The sequence below is a fragment of the Tachypleus tridentatus genome, chromosome 4 (genome assembly GCF_004210375.1).
Source record: "Tachypleus tridentatus isolate NWPU-2018 chromosome 4, ASM421037v1, whole genome shotgun sequence".
Taxonomy (NCBI): Eukaryota; Metazoa; Arthropoda; class Merostomata; order Xiphosura; family Limulidae; genus Tachypleus; species Tachypleus tridentatus.
The window spans coordinates 38506012-38522910 of NC_134828.1; the positions used below are offsets into that span (position 1 = coordinate 38506012).

Below are 16899 nucleotides of genomic sequence, written 5' to 3' on the forward strand. Positions count from 1 at the left end.
AAAGTTAACCCAATTAACTCCATTCACCCCCACAAATTGCACTGTTTTTAAAGTTGACTTTTGAAGAGAAAAACTTATAATAAATGTCTGGCATTATTTTTAATATTAAAAACTATCCTTTGCATCTGATATCAAAACATTTAATAAGATAACCTAACATTAATGAAGATTAAATATTCATGACTTATACTACTACAATATGTGTCCTGATGGTGGTTAAGTGTTTTACCATTTATGATTTTGATTTATCTCTCAAATGTGAAATTCAAATAGACCAACTAACAATTAAGATAAGATTGAAAACAGAAATATACTCAAGCCTGACATAAGTGAGAAGACAGAATTTTTAAGAAAATTTCATAAATAATCAAAATATACCCAGTTCTTCATTCAAGATCCAATTTTAAAATGAAAGTTACCAAAAATGCTAATATGAGAATTTTTATTTCAGTGTTTTTACAAAAATTCAAAAAGATTCAAAGGATTTAAAACCACAAGTTCAGGAAGAAGGACTTACTGGTACCAGTTTGTAAACTGCTGGCTGTGTTTTAATGAAATTTTTTAATGTTGAGACATTATTCAATTAAAATATAGGAAACAAACATAATGCTCTTACCATAAGAAAAATATTCTGTCAATATCTAAATTTATATTTTCCTAATCTGAAATGCTATGTTCCAAGCACATCTTCCTATGAGAATTTCAAGATAATAGCTTTGAGGTAATATCCACCTAAATTCATGTGCTTAACATGACTAGCATTAGTGCATGGTTGTTGGATGTACAAGACTTATGTTTTAAGGGTTATTATTTAGTTATCCAATATTTAATGATCATTTAGTTTTGATAACAAGTGTTTGAAGTTAATTATTTCAAAAGCAATAGTTATGACGTTTCATTACACAACTTTGTACGAGTCATATATATTGTGTTATTTCATTGTTATACTAGGCTCTAATAACATTGTTGATGTCATATTATTCAAAGCTTCCAAGTTTTCTTATTGTGCGTAATATTATTGTTACTAGAGGGCAAAATATTTCTAGATTTTCTTGTCATGTTATAAATACATGCAGATAGACAGAGGAAGTTAGTGACAGTTGAAGTGAAGTTATACTGTGTGATTGTGAATTTAGCCATAAAGAGTGTATAGTGGGAATTTGTAAAGTGAAAGTATCACAGCTTGTATGGTAATAATAGAGATAGAGGAGAATAATTTGTCTTATCAAAGGGAGTTCCAAAAATAATTGAACCAACAGTGTAAACTTTGATAAAAATGAAACAATTATTTAAAATTTTGGATACAACTGTGGTAACCAACAGTTACTGTAGTGATTTTAAATTGAGTATCACAACCTTGTATTGTAAAAACAGAGATAGAAGAAAATAAATCAACTTGTGAAAAGACAATTATTTAATGCTTTGGATACAACTGTGATAACCAACAGTGTAACAACTTTTTGCACAAACATTTGACTTGTTTTGAATATTTTGTGTGCTGTCTGTTCATTGTTGAAATTTGTTTCCAACAAGTCCCAGAAATCTACTGTAAAGAACTGCAGCCTTTACAAAACCAATGGTCACAGTATGGTGATAAAAGCCCTATGCCAGCAAGAGAGCAATACAACCTCCCTGCACAATAACTTCCCTTATGCACTTATGATAATAACTTCATTATTTAGCAAGGCAGGACACAAAAGTGCACCAAAAGTGAGGAGGGAATGTATGAAGAGGTATCTATCAAAGACACATTTTCCAATTAAGTAAATGCTAACTTTCCAGACAATAATTCATATAAACACAAAGAAATGCTAAAATCCCATGCTGAATTGATAGAAGGGATGGTGTAAAAATCTTCTGCATGATCTTCTTTCAAAAAGTGCTCAAAGGGAAGCCCAGGAAGTATGATAACCAATGGTAGAGGCTATATAGGTGCAAATTGGGGGAGAGACAGCATCTAGTCTTGACCAGGATATCCTTTTTGTCCAGAATGTAAGGGGGAGAGGTGAATGAGCCTCAAGTGTCACAAGGACAGGCAATATAATAACATGAATATCTGAGCACTTGCACACAAATGATTAGTGAGCCAATATGTTTAGTGTGATGGGGGGGACAATCAGATCCTAAACAATGTGCTAACATGGACTCTACTAAATAAACTGTGGCTACAGAAGGAGGATGCATTAGTTGTGTTCTGTTTGTAAAGGGTGAAACATACTACACTGACAAAATCACCCCTAACCCACTTCTACCTGTACTGTGCTAAGTCCAATCAGTGAGGATTCTCCACAATCAACTACTCCAGCAGCTGTGAAATTGTAAATGGCAGGAGTATCCTATGCTTCACTTAAAATGGTTAGGTAGAGAATTGGCATTAGGGAGACCTGGAGAGATGCCCAGATCCCTACTGGGCTACTAGCTACCAGTAGAAGCAGAAATCTCATGGGTAACAAAACAGTCAGATGGTGGAAGGAAGTGGTGATAAACATGTACAGAGAAGATGGAAGACAAAGGGCAGTAACAGCAGAAGAGGATGCACGAATTATCAACAGCACATGCAACCAAACAATGGCAACAACAGGCACAAAAGAATGAAGTAAGAGAAAGGTGGCAATGAGGCAATCATGATAGTATATAAAGCCACATTAAGAACACAGACAGACAGGGGAGTTAGGAAAGGAAGACAGTAAAAAGGGAAGGAATGGAAGATGGCAGAGGAAGGAAACACTCTGCAATACCAGAAAAGGCAAAATGCAGTGACAAATACCACCCAACAGCCAACAACAGCAGTGGCTAAAAACCATGGTCAAAATAGCCAAACAAAAACTTATAAACCCAGTATATTACAAATTACTATGACATTGTAGTTATGCTAAACACCTTGCAAATGTATCTTTTTTAACATCACCACCACTACGTTTAAAACCATTAGAGAACATGGCAAAACACTCCTTAATATTTGTGTGTTTTCTTATAGCAAGCCACATCAGGCTATCTGCTGAGTCCACTGAGGAGAATCGAACCACTGATTTTACCATTGTAAATCCGTAGACTTACTGCTGTACTAGCGGAGGGACTCTTAATGTCTGTCTGAACCTTGTAAACAGATCTGGCACAACCTTCCATTTGTGAATCAGTCTCACATTTTATGGTTTGTTTTCCTAAATAGTATATTTTGAAACATTATCTAAACAAGTTTTTGTTCAAAAATGTATTAATTTATGCATTTCTGAACAGTTTTTGCAAAATGGTGTACAAACTTATTTTATCACATTATGAAGTATGTAGACTTGAAACCTTCAAAAACTTTGAAATTATAAATTCCATTATTCTAAGGGAACATTTTAAATGGTAAAGCAACAGCTATTCAGGTTTAACCATACAAGTGTACTTTTAAACAAGAATTCATTCAAATAAATGAAGAACTCTTTTTTTTCTCCCATTTACCAGACAGTATTGCAAATGAGATGTTAAAGACCCAGTGAAAGCAAGAATACTTTTTATCAGAATTCCTTGAGAAATGGTGCATCAGACTATAAAATATTGACACTACTTACCAACCCATAATTTCAACACAGATCATCTTACTGCAAACAAACAGTATTTTAATCATAGACCTGTTTTTTAACTGTGTTAAAAATTTTACTCCAAGACATTTCATTCAACAAAATTACAGACAATCTTGGTTTACAAGGAACTTAATGTTGGAAGAATTACTCTTTTTTATATATTTTGAAACTGTAAGTAAGAAAACAAGTTGAATATATCCATTTAGTGCATTTTTCTACCAAACTTATTTTTAACTATCACTAGAAGAAAGTTAATCATAACACTATTTTCATAAATAAACATATTAACATTTGTCAAGTGGCTGAAAAGTAGCCAGAAAAGTAATCTTTTGTTAAACTCTAACAGTAGGTAATATTACATTTCAAAAGATACTAACTTTTATTAAAGGTTATAAAGAACCTGACCTTAAGCAGAAGGTGATACTTGAGAACTCTCTGCATGGGGACAGACAGCAAGTCTCGCAGTTTAAACTTTCCTTCATTGGCTTCCATTTGACACCTCTGAATACAAAAACATACACAAAAAATAAACAATTTATCTTCTCAGGAAATATAATACATTCCCAAATAAACAAATTTACAATTAACTGAACAAATGCCATGCTAATTCACTTGTACTAAGTGTGGTATATCAAACAATATCATACAAAGTATATATCATAGAAAGCCTATTTTTGTTCCATAGAAGGTGGTCCCTATCATAAGTCTGAATAAAAAGTGGTCCTATCCTAGGTCTCTGATTGAGCAAATGCTCCATGTCATTGGCATAATTGCAGGGGCAAGCAGAATACTCCTTATCCACTTGTTTAGGGAATAAGGATGAATGTTCATAATTCCAGACAAGATGAGTTCTGTTCCTTTTGTTGAGTACAGCAAACACCATCCCATTATCTGGCTTTTGGACTTCTTTAGTTTGTCCATTTCACACCACTGATATCCATCACTCTATAGCTAGGAGCTGGTGTCCAATCAAAGTGTGCATGTATATTTGTGTGTGTGTACATATATATATATATATATATATATATATAACATTGCAACCCAATAGCCCTACTCATCGATGTGGGACATAGGTACCATAACCCCTTTACTCCAACTCTGAGTTGTGGAATCTTGGCTATCTGGTTTGGACTGGCCTATACCGACGATTATTCATATTCTATTCCAACTTTGATGTAGAAACTACATTCAAGGTGAAAAGCATACCTGTACTGGATGTATTGTGGTTCCCCTACTTTTGTATCTTTTTCTTCTTTTGGTACACTCCTGTTCTATGCAAATGCTTTCTGTATGGATCATGCCTTCACCAACCCCTCACTTTCTCAATGTTGGATTCTAGCTATATTGTCAGCAGATGATAAGCATGTTTCAGAAGTTAACATCTTCCAATAACACTTATCTCCACTTACACTCTCCTGCCCTACCTTCACACTAAAAGCCAGTTTATGTCTTTAAAATGTGGCTACATTATCAAAATGAGGTGCTTATATAAAGTACATAGACAAACAGCACATTGAAGTTGGTAAAATATTTGCAAATTAGAATCTGGCTAAGGCATCCAAGTGAGATACAAAAGACTGGAGCAAGCATACTCATTGCTTACACAGGCAAAGAGTGAAAACCCTGGAGACTGACAAATAGTTATAGTGTCAGCAGATGGTGTGTTTTGAAGTCTCTATATCCTCCAGATCACTACCAAACATTATTTTAGAAAAACTTTATATCTTATCTGTCATTTTCTCTATTTTATCTCTCTACAGCCTTGGTCAACTTGACCAACCTCATAACCACCATAAAAAAAAAATCATGAAACAGATCTAAACTATGCTTTTTTTGCTGTAGAATGACTACATATTGTGACAGAAAACCACAAATGTTTATTCTAAATAGGTTATATTTTGTAACATTATACATCTATTTATATTATCTTTACTTTAATGATATTTCAGCTGTATCCAACATTAAAAGTTGCAATCATGAAGCACACGTGCAGCTCGTGCTATCATATCCAACAGCATAAAACTGGCCTACAAATTGCAACTTAGTTTTGTTCTTGTGGACCAATATTTTTTAATGTGTATGTGTATACACATATATTATTTGAATTTACAAATAAATTCTCAAATTTTTTTCTTACAATTGTTATGAAATTTGTATTCACTTGTCATACCTTGCATGCTAAGCCTTATCAAACGTTTTTAAGGTTTTGTATATTAATTTTGAAATAAACATTTCTACGCTACTATAACAATACCACAGACTTCCTCTGACATTTACTATCCTTACAACCTAAGCCATATTTGGATCTAAAAACAATTTTCTGACTACCATTTCATCTTACACCTATCATTAAAGCTTGCAAACAAACAAACAACTATTTTTTGATAACTTCTCAACCTTGCACATGAGGGAGATTTTTAATTTTCAATTGGTTATAAACATGACAGAGAGAAGTGAGTATGCATAAACAAATATTTCCAAAAATAAAAATAGTGAGTAGAGCCACTGTGTTTGATTTGCTAAATATAATGTTATCTAAGTACACAGAAAAGATAGAATGCTCTTATTTTATACTCTAGCTTGTCAATATCAAAAATGAGTTTCTATTTCAAAAGTGACCAGACTTTGTGTTTGGATGTCAACACATCTAATTTGAACCAATGCTGTATTTAACAATTTTGTTTTAATATTAAGAAATTAACTGATGCACAGTATGGAAACTTGAATTACATTCTGCAATTTGATGCCAAACTTATTGTCATGTATTCATAAAACAGTAGTACATAAAAATTTTAAGTCTCAAATGTAATGAAATGTCACCTGACCCCTAAAGGGTTAAGCCAGAGAAGTTCTACAAAACAATTGGATATTACAGACATTACATAAAATTTCATCATGTATTCCAAATTTCATTTAGCATTCTACAATACTAAGCTGAGAAATTACATAGTAAATATTTCTAACTCATACTTCCTCAGATTTTGTCACAATTAACATTATTTGAGCATCTTTATCACATTTATGTACAAAGTGATAGAAATTTTTTTATATGACTAAGAAAAAAGCACAAAAAGGAGAGCAAGACTTACCAAAATGCACTGATTAATAACCTCATTCTTATTACACAATTCATCCAACAGCTCTTGTGAAGTTGGAAGATTAGAACAATACTCTCCATAAATTACAAATTTGTCCTTCCAGTGGATAAAACAATCACTGATTCTATGCTGGCTGGATGTGCAGGCCTTAAATAGTTCACTGTGAAATGCATTATGGATCTCTGCTAATTCCTATATTCAAAACAAGGTAGAATTAAATCAAAAGATCATAGAGTAGGTGCACAGATCACTTGATTTTCAATTAAAGTTAAATAAATATTCTGAACCATTCAAAAAAACAACAATATGGATTTTGTGACACTAGGTAAAGCTTTCTGAAGCTAAAAGAATTTTTTTCTTTTTAACAATTCAGTCATCATAACTGCTTCGTGCTGTGCTTACACCTTTCAGAAAATCGAGGTTCTAATTCCATAAAACTTTTCCAGACAAACTAAAAAGTACATCTAATTTGATCATTAAAATGACAGCATAGTATGACTATGAGGCTTTTGTAATAATACTATAAAAACATTTCATAAAACCTAGAAGTTAAAGAATTTAATTATTGATGACTATTCTTCTTTTATGATATTCTTCCAAATAATAATCTCCTGAAGTACTCAAGGCTAAAAAGTATTTTGAAACATACCTTGTTTTCATAGTAATCCTTTGCATTAACATTTTCATCTAAAAATATACTACAAATTACAACTTTTACATTTAGACATAGACCAATTAGTGCATTTATCACATTTATGCTGCTTATCATAAAATTTGTGTTGTTTAACTAATTGCATAAAAAGCTATAAAAAGTACAAACCATCTTTCTTTTGTAAATTTACAATAATAAAATCAGTGCATGTAGTCAGTTAAATGGCGAATCATACCAAAAGAAAATGTGGAAATACCTAATACTACAATACTAACTCACTTTTAATTATGTGAAACAATATACCATTTCAATACTTCATCCAAAAAACATGTACTGCTAACATTCAACATCTGTAAAATGGTTTACCTTTAATGTATTTCTCTCTAGTTCATATAGTTAGTTATTTCTTATGTAGCAAAAGTCCTTGGCTTAATATTTTTACTGGAAAAGCTTACTTACTTTTTAATTTATTGTTCTATTTCTTTATAGCTTTCATCTGTAGTACCTCACTATGTATGCATAACTATATAAAACTTTCAATTATAGCTTCAGATTTAGAATGCACAAAGGCTGGGAAAAAACACAGTGTAAAACATAGTGCTCTAATTCAAATTCATAAGGCAGTCTTATGTTAGAAAATCCTAAAACACATAGTTATTAATTTAAGTTCTGCTCTTTGAACTCAATTTTCTTATAGTATCTTCATTTTACACAGGTTTTACAGCATTACATCACACATTTTATTTGTTGTTGAGACAAGTCTCCAAGGTTAATATTTTATAATTTCATGAAATATAGCTTTCAAAGGAAAATCCTCTTGCTATCCTTGTTATCTTAATTACAACATATTTTCCATTATCTCTCAAATGAAAATATAATACTTCTACTGAATATTTTGTGCAGGTTTCCCACTAGCCTCATGTCACTCTAGGATATAAAGAGCAACTGAAATAGTATGCAATGTTAAAATGTTATTCCACTTAAAAAGTGTAGTTTTACTCTTTATATAAACACACTGAAAATCTAAAAGTTCATTTTGCATGTTCTATCTGTAAAAGTTTTGGGCAGTGCAAAAATACCTTATAAATGTTTTCTATTATGTTCTACAAATATTTTAGGCTTGTAAAAACTCATTTACTTTTGCAAGTAAATGTTATTAAGAGAACAGATGATAGAACAGTTTTCACCGAAGTGACCAAAGCTTTGAAAAACAAAACTGACCATTAAGTAGTCTAAATTAACTTGTACCAAAATGCAAATAAATATTCCAGTAGTAAGCTCCTTTAGAAAATATACAATTTTTGTTTTTTGTTGTTCATATATAGCATAATTACATTATAGCATTACAATATTGAAACCCAAATTGTACTTTTTGTTCAGTATAAAAATGGCACATCTTTTACTCACCTGCATGTATTCAGAGGTTTTCTCACATAAAGCTTACCTTTTAGACTATGTCATGCTAAGTATTATGTATGTAACATAACTGTAAGATGAAAGTCATGATCAGAAGTAATTTTTAGAAATAAGAAGTAGAAATGTAATATATCAATTATTCTAATGCCACAAGATAAGAAAAAAAATTAATGTTAAGAATTTTTCAAATTTTTAATTTCAGTTTGGGGATAAAAAAAAGACAAACTTTCTGATGTATCCAAATTACTTAAACCTAATATTTACTAATATGATAAAAATGTAAATTCTGAGTTCCACTTGTTGAATACTAAAACTTTTAACCTTTGTTTTTTAAATGTACTTGTAAATAGTTGAATAATTCAAGAAAGAATTAAATCATTAGCTATAACTATTGTTTGACACTATATGGAACCTAAAAAGAAAATAGTATTTGACTTTTTTAAAATTCAAAAAACTTATGATATGTACATTTATAACATACAATAGTAAGAAGTGAAACAACAAAATAAATGACATATATGCTGTATACTTCCTAATAATGGAAAATAAATTGAAAAATTATAAACTAACCTTAATGTTCATAAATATTATTCTTCGTTCTTCTTCCTTCAAGACATTTTTCAGTGGTCTGATAAAGTGCTGTTTAAAAATATTTGATATAAAATATTTCATTATTGGTTAAGGTTATATGTAACTAAATATACAAGACTGGTTTGTTTGCTGTTGTGAAGCATGGTAGAAAAATCTGAATTTTTACATTATAAGCTTTCATACTTGCCTCTGAGCCACTAGAGGGAGGGGTATAGATACAAATGAAAGATTAATATATGTAAAAACAGCTGGTTTGGGTTGAGAAAATATTTTATGTAGAGGACCAAAACATTGTTCACTCCTCTACATAAAAAATTTTCTCAACCAAACCAGCCGTTTTTACATATATATTTTTCTCTACAAGTGAGTTTTCTCGTCATCACTGAAATGAAAGATTACAATATTATAGTGGATAACTGACTTACCTTGCATTAAATTGTGAAAACAAATTCAAGTTGAAGTTTATCTAAGCCTATAGGAAATTATAACAATAAACTTTGCATTTTAGACAGTTTGAATGAGCCAAGTAGAAGCAATATATTTTTAATTCATTACTACACATACTTGTCATCTGTAGAAGATTCTAAGCTCAGAGACTCTTCAGTTTTAAATATTTGGAGTTCAGCATTCTTTATTTTACTGGGAAAATATGAGGTTAATTAAATTCTGTATTACAAGAAAACTTGTCTTCGTTTCCAAAGAAAAATGACAAAATTTCTTCACTTGTGAAAACAAGTGTAGAATACTAATTGAAATTCTACTAAATTAATGTTTTGGTTTATACACTTATTGGTAACAAATGTGATCAATATGATTATAATAAATATTGAATACAGCATTTATATGATCTAAAAATACAACCAAGACATCATTTAATAACAGCATAATCTGTATAGTGATTTGTTATAAATACATGTTGACCAAGATGCATCTAAAATGGTTTCATATTTATCAATACAAATGCATATGATTTATGTATTTGTTTGAGCAAATGTATGATTGAGTGCCATCACAGATTCATTCCCCATAAACCAGTTGAAGGTACTGCCAGATGTTTGTTTTATTAACAGAAGTCAACATACAGCAAAAAATCATAAGACTTGTTAGCTTTATTCAATATTTTTTTATGTTCAACCAATTTTAAAAGCATGTTTTTAATACTTACAATATGCTCAAAACACTACTTCCTAGTTGAAAAGATCAGTGACAAAACATACATGAAATATAACAGTAGTTTTGACAACCAAAGTGAAAAGTTAGGTTATAAAAGTAAAATTAACAATACTATTGCAAAAATCCAAAATCACTTAAGGTTTACCTTGATAATCATGTTTAAAGCTTCAACGTAATTTTTTTCAGTTTCCACAAGTTCTTTAATACAATAATCACACTTTTCTACAGGTGCTGTAGTTGGAACTGGAATCTGAATATCAGAAAACTTAAGTAACCAACACTTTATAACACTTTCACTTGCAGCACATGAAAACCTTTTATCACTGTTATTAAGTTTATTTTATGTATTGCTCTATGACATTGAATTTAAGCTTCTAGAAATCATTCTTCTCACAAAACTTGATTAAATTCAGTCAATTATTTTTAACTAAAAACTTAACAGTCAGTTACTTAATCTAACACTTCATTTTACAGATTTCTTTAGTGTTTTTATTACTTTAAATTCATTTACAAGTGCTAAACCTTTTATCTTCTAAGTAATCTAAACAATCTTAAGCATCAAAGGTAAATAATATCTCCTTGGATAATGTGTACAATGATATACATACTGCTTACTTACATGCATATACATGCTGCATACATGTACAGATACAGGCATGCTTCATTTTTTATTAACAAACTATTCAGTAACAACAACATTCATGTATATGCACTTTAACATAAGTATATGACTTAACACTACTGATACTTGAGTTGCATGTATTTTAACACTATCCTCTGAGAGTACAGTAAAACATATACTCATGTGCATTATCCCATTTTGTTCAAATGACTGAAAACTTGCAACAGAAGATCTTCATTACAAATTTGATTTTACCTTATAAACTGAATCACTCTTTCAAAACAGTGCACAGGACTTAACACGTGAAATACAATTTTAACATTAATAGTTTTCAGTTCCATCTGCATCATCATAAAGTGACCTCCAATTAAAAACATTCAACATACTATATTAATTATTAGTTAGTAATACATTTTATATAAAATCCAAAGCATTTGTACAAACTGTACTATCACTGTTTCGAAACATGAATTTAATTTTTTGAAATGATGATTGTCATTCAATAAAACCATAATGGTTAAGCTGGATATGTCAGAGAACATAACAGGATTATACAGTAAATAAAATGTTCTAATGTGTTTGCTATGCAATTACACGTTCTCTATTCAAGCCAAGATTGTGCATAGCACTAAATTTTCTATGAACCTATTTGGACCAAAACTAAAATAACAAACAAATATCCAGTAACAGAATGATTGTTCACTTATAATAACTAACTTTAAAAAACTCTGCAGTGACTGGATACTTGGTCAAGTTTCAAGTCAAAGTTAGCTGTTACTTTTAATTTTCAAATTTCTTGTTACTTTCTAATCAGCTAGTGGAGTGATCTGTAGTTAAAACTGTGGTCAAAGTTAAGTAAAAATTAAATACAGTAAGTTTCCTTTGCATAATTGTTTTAATGCTAAATTGTTGGCATATCAAAGTAGAAATTTCTTGAACATTTAATGTAAAATAATGGCCTTACATTCAAATTTGGAAGCCCAAAAAAAATTAAAATATGTGAATTTAATTGCAATTTCCATTGAACTATATGATACAGAACATTTAAATATGCACATATATTAATTAAATTAGATGAACAAAAAAAAACCTCTTAGTTCTACTAATCTTTAAAATTCTTATGTCCTTGTATGTAAGTAAGATTAAAAAAATAGTGTTCAATTTAGTTCATTTTAAAGCAACAGACTTGAAATAAATAAAAACCATGTAAGACTGTATAAAAATCTTTAAAAAATAAGGAGGTACCAAATGCTTCAAGGACTAATAAACAAATTCAAAAGAAGTTACCTTATCAGGACTTTTAACAATGATTGAATTGACTTGAGATGTAATGATAAAATATAATCTGATACAGTTTATCAGCAATCACTTGTTTGACTTTCACATGGGGTTCAATATGACCATTAAACAAACTTTGGTTTTACTATATGAAATTTTAATTGAATTACAGATTCTTGAATAAAATTATAATGTATGAAGTGAAAGATACTTGAAGAATCAGAATTAAATAATTCCAAAACATATTTTTCTTGTCAAACCAAAGTCACGGTGTATGACAAATTTACAAGTAAATGTTGAATAAACACATAATAATGGCATATGCAACTTTCAAAAGACAATATAAGTGGTTTTTGAAATCCGAATAAGTGTTTAACCACAAAAGTTTCAAATCAATTAAACTGTCAGTGAGTCAAGCACAATACCTGTGATGCACTATTTCTCTGAAAGGAACACAGATCTTCATAAATATCATCATCTTGTGTTAATGATGAATAGTTCTCATCAATTTCACCGAATTCTCCATACTGGCTCTCACTAACCAACAAAAAATGTGACAGTTATCATTTCATGCTGGTTGCATGCATCAAAATAGCAGATACTTCACATTTACATAGCTAAGTTAAAAAGCAGACAGTCTTTACTATTACACACAGACAAATGCTCTAAAAATATTTTTTGTCATTCGTGACAAATAACTAGTAAAGCAAACTGCCACAATAAAACAAATGTATATTTTCCACAAGCATCAGAAATTATGCAGGGTGAATATTGGGGCATGCTTCCCAAAAAATGTGAACAATTACAACGACAAGTTAAGCCTATTTTGATTCAGTAAAGACCAAGGTATTATGGATATCGTGGAAACAAACAAAATCTGCATATGAACATAAACAATTTAATGACCTACTCATATTATCTGTTCCTCAAGTTTAATCTCTTCATCCATTTGAATCTATGTACAGCTACCAAATATTTCTTACAATGTTTATTTGTTTATAAGTAGACAGTCTTAATTTAACATATCAATAAAGTATCAGGAGCCAAAGAGGGATGATGGCCACTGTTCCAACACTGAAATACTTTACTATTTGTTTACTTCTCTGTGTTGACACAAAGATTTTACAAATGGACTTTATGAAATTATATAATAAAACAACATATAATCACAAATACTTCATGTCTTCATGCTTACGAACAGCCTACACTAAGCACATGCATATGCAAACTAGATGGCAAACAAAAAAGTACAAAAGTGAAACAAAGCAGAGATTCATAACATCATAATGGCAGTGGCTTTGAAAAAGTAAGCAACAACCAGCAAAATATACATGCTACATCATATGGAGACCAAAGTATTGAAAGTATCACTTCGAGCATATTTACTCCAAGCGAATACCTCATTAAGCCTTAAAGTCACGTAGCAAAGGTCTTCATATATATCTTCTTCATGAGTTCTACGTGGGCTCAAGGGAAAGTCAAATGCCACCATCGTATCCTCATTGTGACTGAAAGAAGGGTTCAGAAGTGAAGTGAAAAGTTCTTAAAGAAATTTGTCATCCATGATTAGGGTTTCCTCCATTTTTTTACTTGTACTTTTTTACAAATTATTTCAAAGAAAATCTACTTCAGCTGAACCTTTAGAGTATAGTTTCTATAATACATGTACACTAACATAATTCAGTGCCTATCTTTAAAAAAGTTAGTGAAAATTGCTTAAGAATCAACAGTGGATATACACACATACACATTTACCACAAATACACAACACAAAGAAAACACCATCACATGGTAATACAAATTATGCTTTCTTTTTTTTACACATTTTGATATGACTATCATTTTCATAAACTTTTACTTAATAAAACAAACTATAATGCAGTTGACAATGAATTTGTTCCTGATGAAGACAAAAACACCAGTCAAAAAATCAAGGGTTTTAAAATATTTTATAATGCAACTTTACCAATTTTTTAATATCACAATCTTTTTCTCATGGCTACTTAAAGATCAAAAAGTATAGTTTGAATGAACAATGAACATAAAAGCTGACTGAAACAGAGAATATGTGACTACTCTCAAACCTGTAGGCCATAGTCCCACATTTACAGAGCCACTATAATGCAAAATCAATTTATTTAACCAAGTTATAAACAGTGACTAGTAGATCTACTTATTCATGTGCTATAACATATGTCAATGTCTTAGGTGTGGGTGAAAAGTTTTCTCTTTGTGCAAATCTCAAGGCCAAAACAATTCATTTGACACCAATTCAAAGCTAGTGAATTCAGAAGTTTAGGAGAAATTGTTTTGGAGAAATCCCCAGGTCCCCTAAGAGATGAGCTGAAACATTTTACTTTCTATCATATCTCTGGGCTGAAATAATTAATTTGGTGCTGCTTAAGTCAATGAAACCAGATATTTAGGATTAGTCACATGACAAACCAAAACTAAATCTTTTTATATACACACACTGCATGTAACTAATGAAGATAAACAAATAAAGAGAATTTCAATAAACTTCTTGGTTATTTATTGTAGGTGTGGGAGATAAGCTGTACATCATTCAAGAATGAGAGTGGCTTCCTCGTTTTCTTTCTGGAACAAATTATCAAAGAAATTTATCATGGAAGACTAACTTGTCAAAACACTGTTGATTTTTTTTTCCTTTTTATACAAGACATAGCTGCAGAATAAAATGTGTGCAGTGCATCTGAAAATACATGAAGATTGGCATAATAATTATGCATAAAATGGTTTGAGTCTGTCTGATGAATTGAAAAATGTTTAAGAATCAAGACTAAAAATAGGCCAAACTTCTATGTAAATTGAAAAACATTCCTCCTATTTTAAGTTTTGCTAGTATGGTATTAAACTTAATCCTTTACATATCAATAATAGTAATCATATGCAACAGAACAAAATTTAAAAAAAAAAGTCAAATATAGAAAAATAAAATGTGACTAAAAATTCCTTGTTCAATTCAGATCCTCAACAAGTTCAAAGCCCTGTTGCTATGTACTAATTGCACCTTAAATGTGGTCTAACATCTGCCTATATTATCATTTGCAAAATGCCTAGATAGTCAGTGGTTTTAACACTAAACAAAGCACTTTTAGCTTAAAAATTTGAATATATCTTAGCATGTTTAGTTAAATTATGTTTACTACTATTCAAAGCACGAATACTTGTGTGAAGTATTTCCACATTTCTTGTATTAGTAAGTTGTGAGAATCTAAACGGCAAACAACTGACGTAGTTGTAAATTTGTAATTACTAATTTTTTTTTACAGTGAATCTCATAAAACATTATTATTTAACAAGTTTAGAATAAATTTTTGTAGTTATTTTGAGCCATATATACATCCATGAAATTTATTTTGCATTGTTGGCCAAACCTTATGATACATTGTTGGCATTAAAACAAAATCATAAGCATTAAAGAGTATTAATCCACCAATAATTCAATGAATTATAATCATTACATATTTATGTCTTCTGGTATACTGACTTATAATATACAAATATTTTGACTCAATTTGTAATACAGAACTATCTTCACTAATTCATGTTACTTTTAAAATTATTTTATTTGGCATCAACATGTGTCATCTATCTTTTAAATAAAAAAAAAACTTAATTTCATTAACAATTATTATAAGAACAGCATAATTGAAGTCCCTATCCATGTATTAACTACCACATTATCAATGTCTTTATATAATCAGTGTTTCAAAAGGTGGTGTTATTTCAGCATTTTACACATAAAAAACTAATTTTGCCAAACACTTTTGGCATGAGTTTTCCTTAAGAATAATAATAATGGTAAACCATCTAACGCCAGGATAGTCATGTCATTACCATTCTGTGTGTTTTAAATAAATGGTATTGCCCCTTTGATCTTATGTAAATAAAGTAATGAAAGCATGTTTTACCCTTACTGATAACAGAAATAGTTTTTATTTAAAACATTTCATGATTTCAGTTTTAAGTACTTAAGCAGCCACAGTTAGTCATTTTATATATATAGTGTTTAAATATGATAAAAATAAAAATAATATTCAACAAATAAAGATTTATTTGACTCAATCTTTTACCATAGCATAATGTATTCATTAACCTAAATAAGTTTATCTGATGTCTTTTTATCAAATAAAATTTCTTCATCTTTCAAACAGATATAATTTAACACAAAAGCAACTATGTGAATTTAAAAAAAAAAATTAAAAAAAGGACAAACCTCCTAGCACTATGGTTTGTTCCAAAGTCCTACTGAATGCCTCTGATCAAAGCTACAGGAGTCCATCTGGCAACTTACCGATAAAACCATAAACCATTGCTCTAACTAATTTATTTATTCTATTATGACATGAAAATTCTAATTCTGGCTCTATAAAGTCATGTTTAAATGTTCTTAACATCTGTTAAGTTACAACTGTGAAACCGTATCGTGCTGGCTTTCCTATCAAGTGGTAAAGAAAAGTTTTTTTTATTTAAGTT

General features: G+C 30.1%; 1 protein-coding gene across 6 annotated transcripts in view; it reads right to left on the reverse strand.

The window, feature by feature from the left end:
* LOC143248879 (protein vav-like) overlaps positions 1-16899 on the reverse strand; it is a 111784-nt gene that overhangs the window by 63318 nt on the left and 31567 nt on the right. For 3 of the 6 annotated variants that reach the window (XM_076497761.1, XM_076497759.1, XM_076497765.1), the window contains exons 5-9: positions 13799-13907; positions 10645-10749; positions 9306-9374; positions 6659-6859; positions 3975-4070 (exon numbers count right to left, since the gene is read on the reverse strand). In XM_076497761.1, the coding sequence (XP_076353876.1) occupies positions 3975-4070; positions 6659-6859; positions 9306-9374; positions 10645-10749; positions 13799-13907 (580 nt within the window). Of the gene's footprint in view, positions 1-3974; positions 4071-6658; positions 6860-9305; positions 9375-10644; positions 10750-12824; positions 12937-13798; positions 13908-16899 lie in introns of those variants that run through there. The other 3 variants (XM_076497762.1, XM_076497760.1, XM_076497763.1) reach the window with 2 other exon arrangements.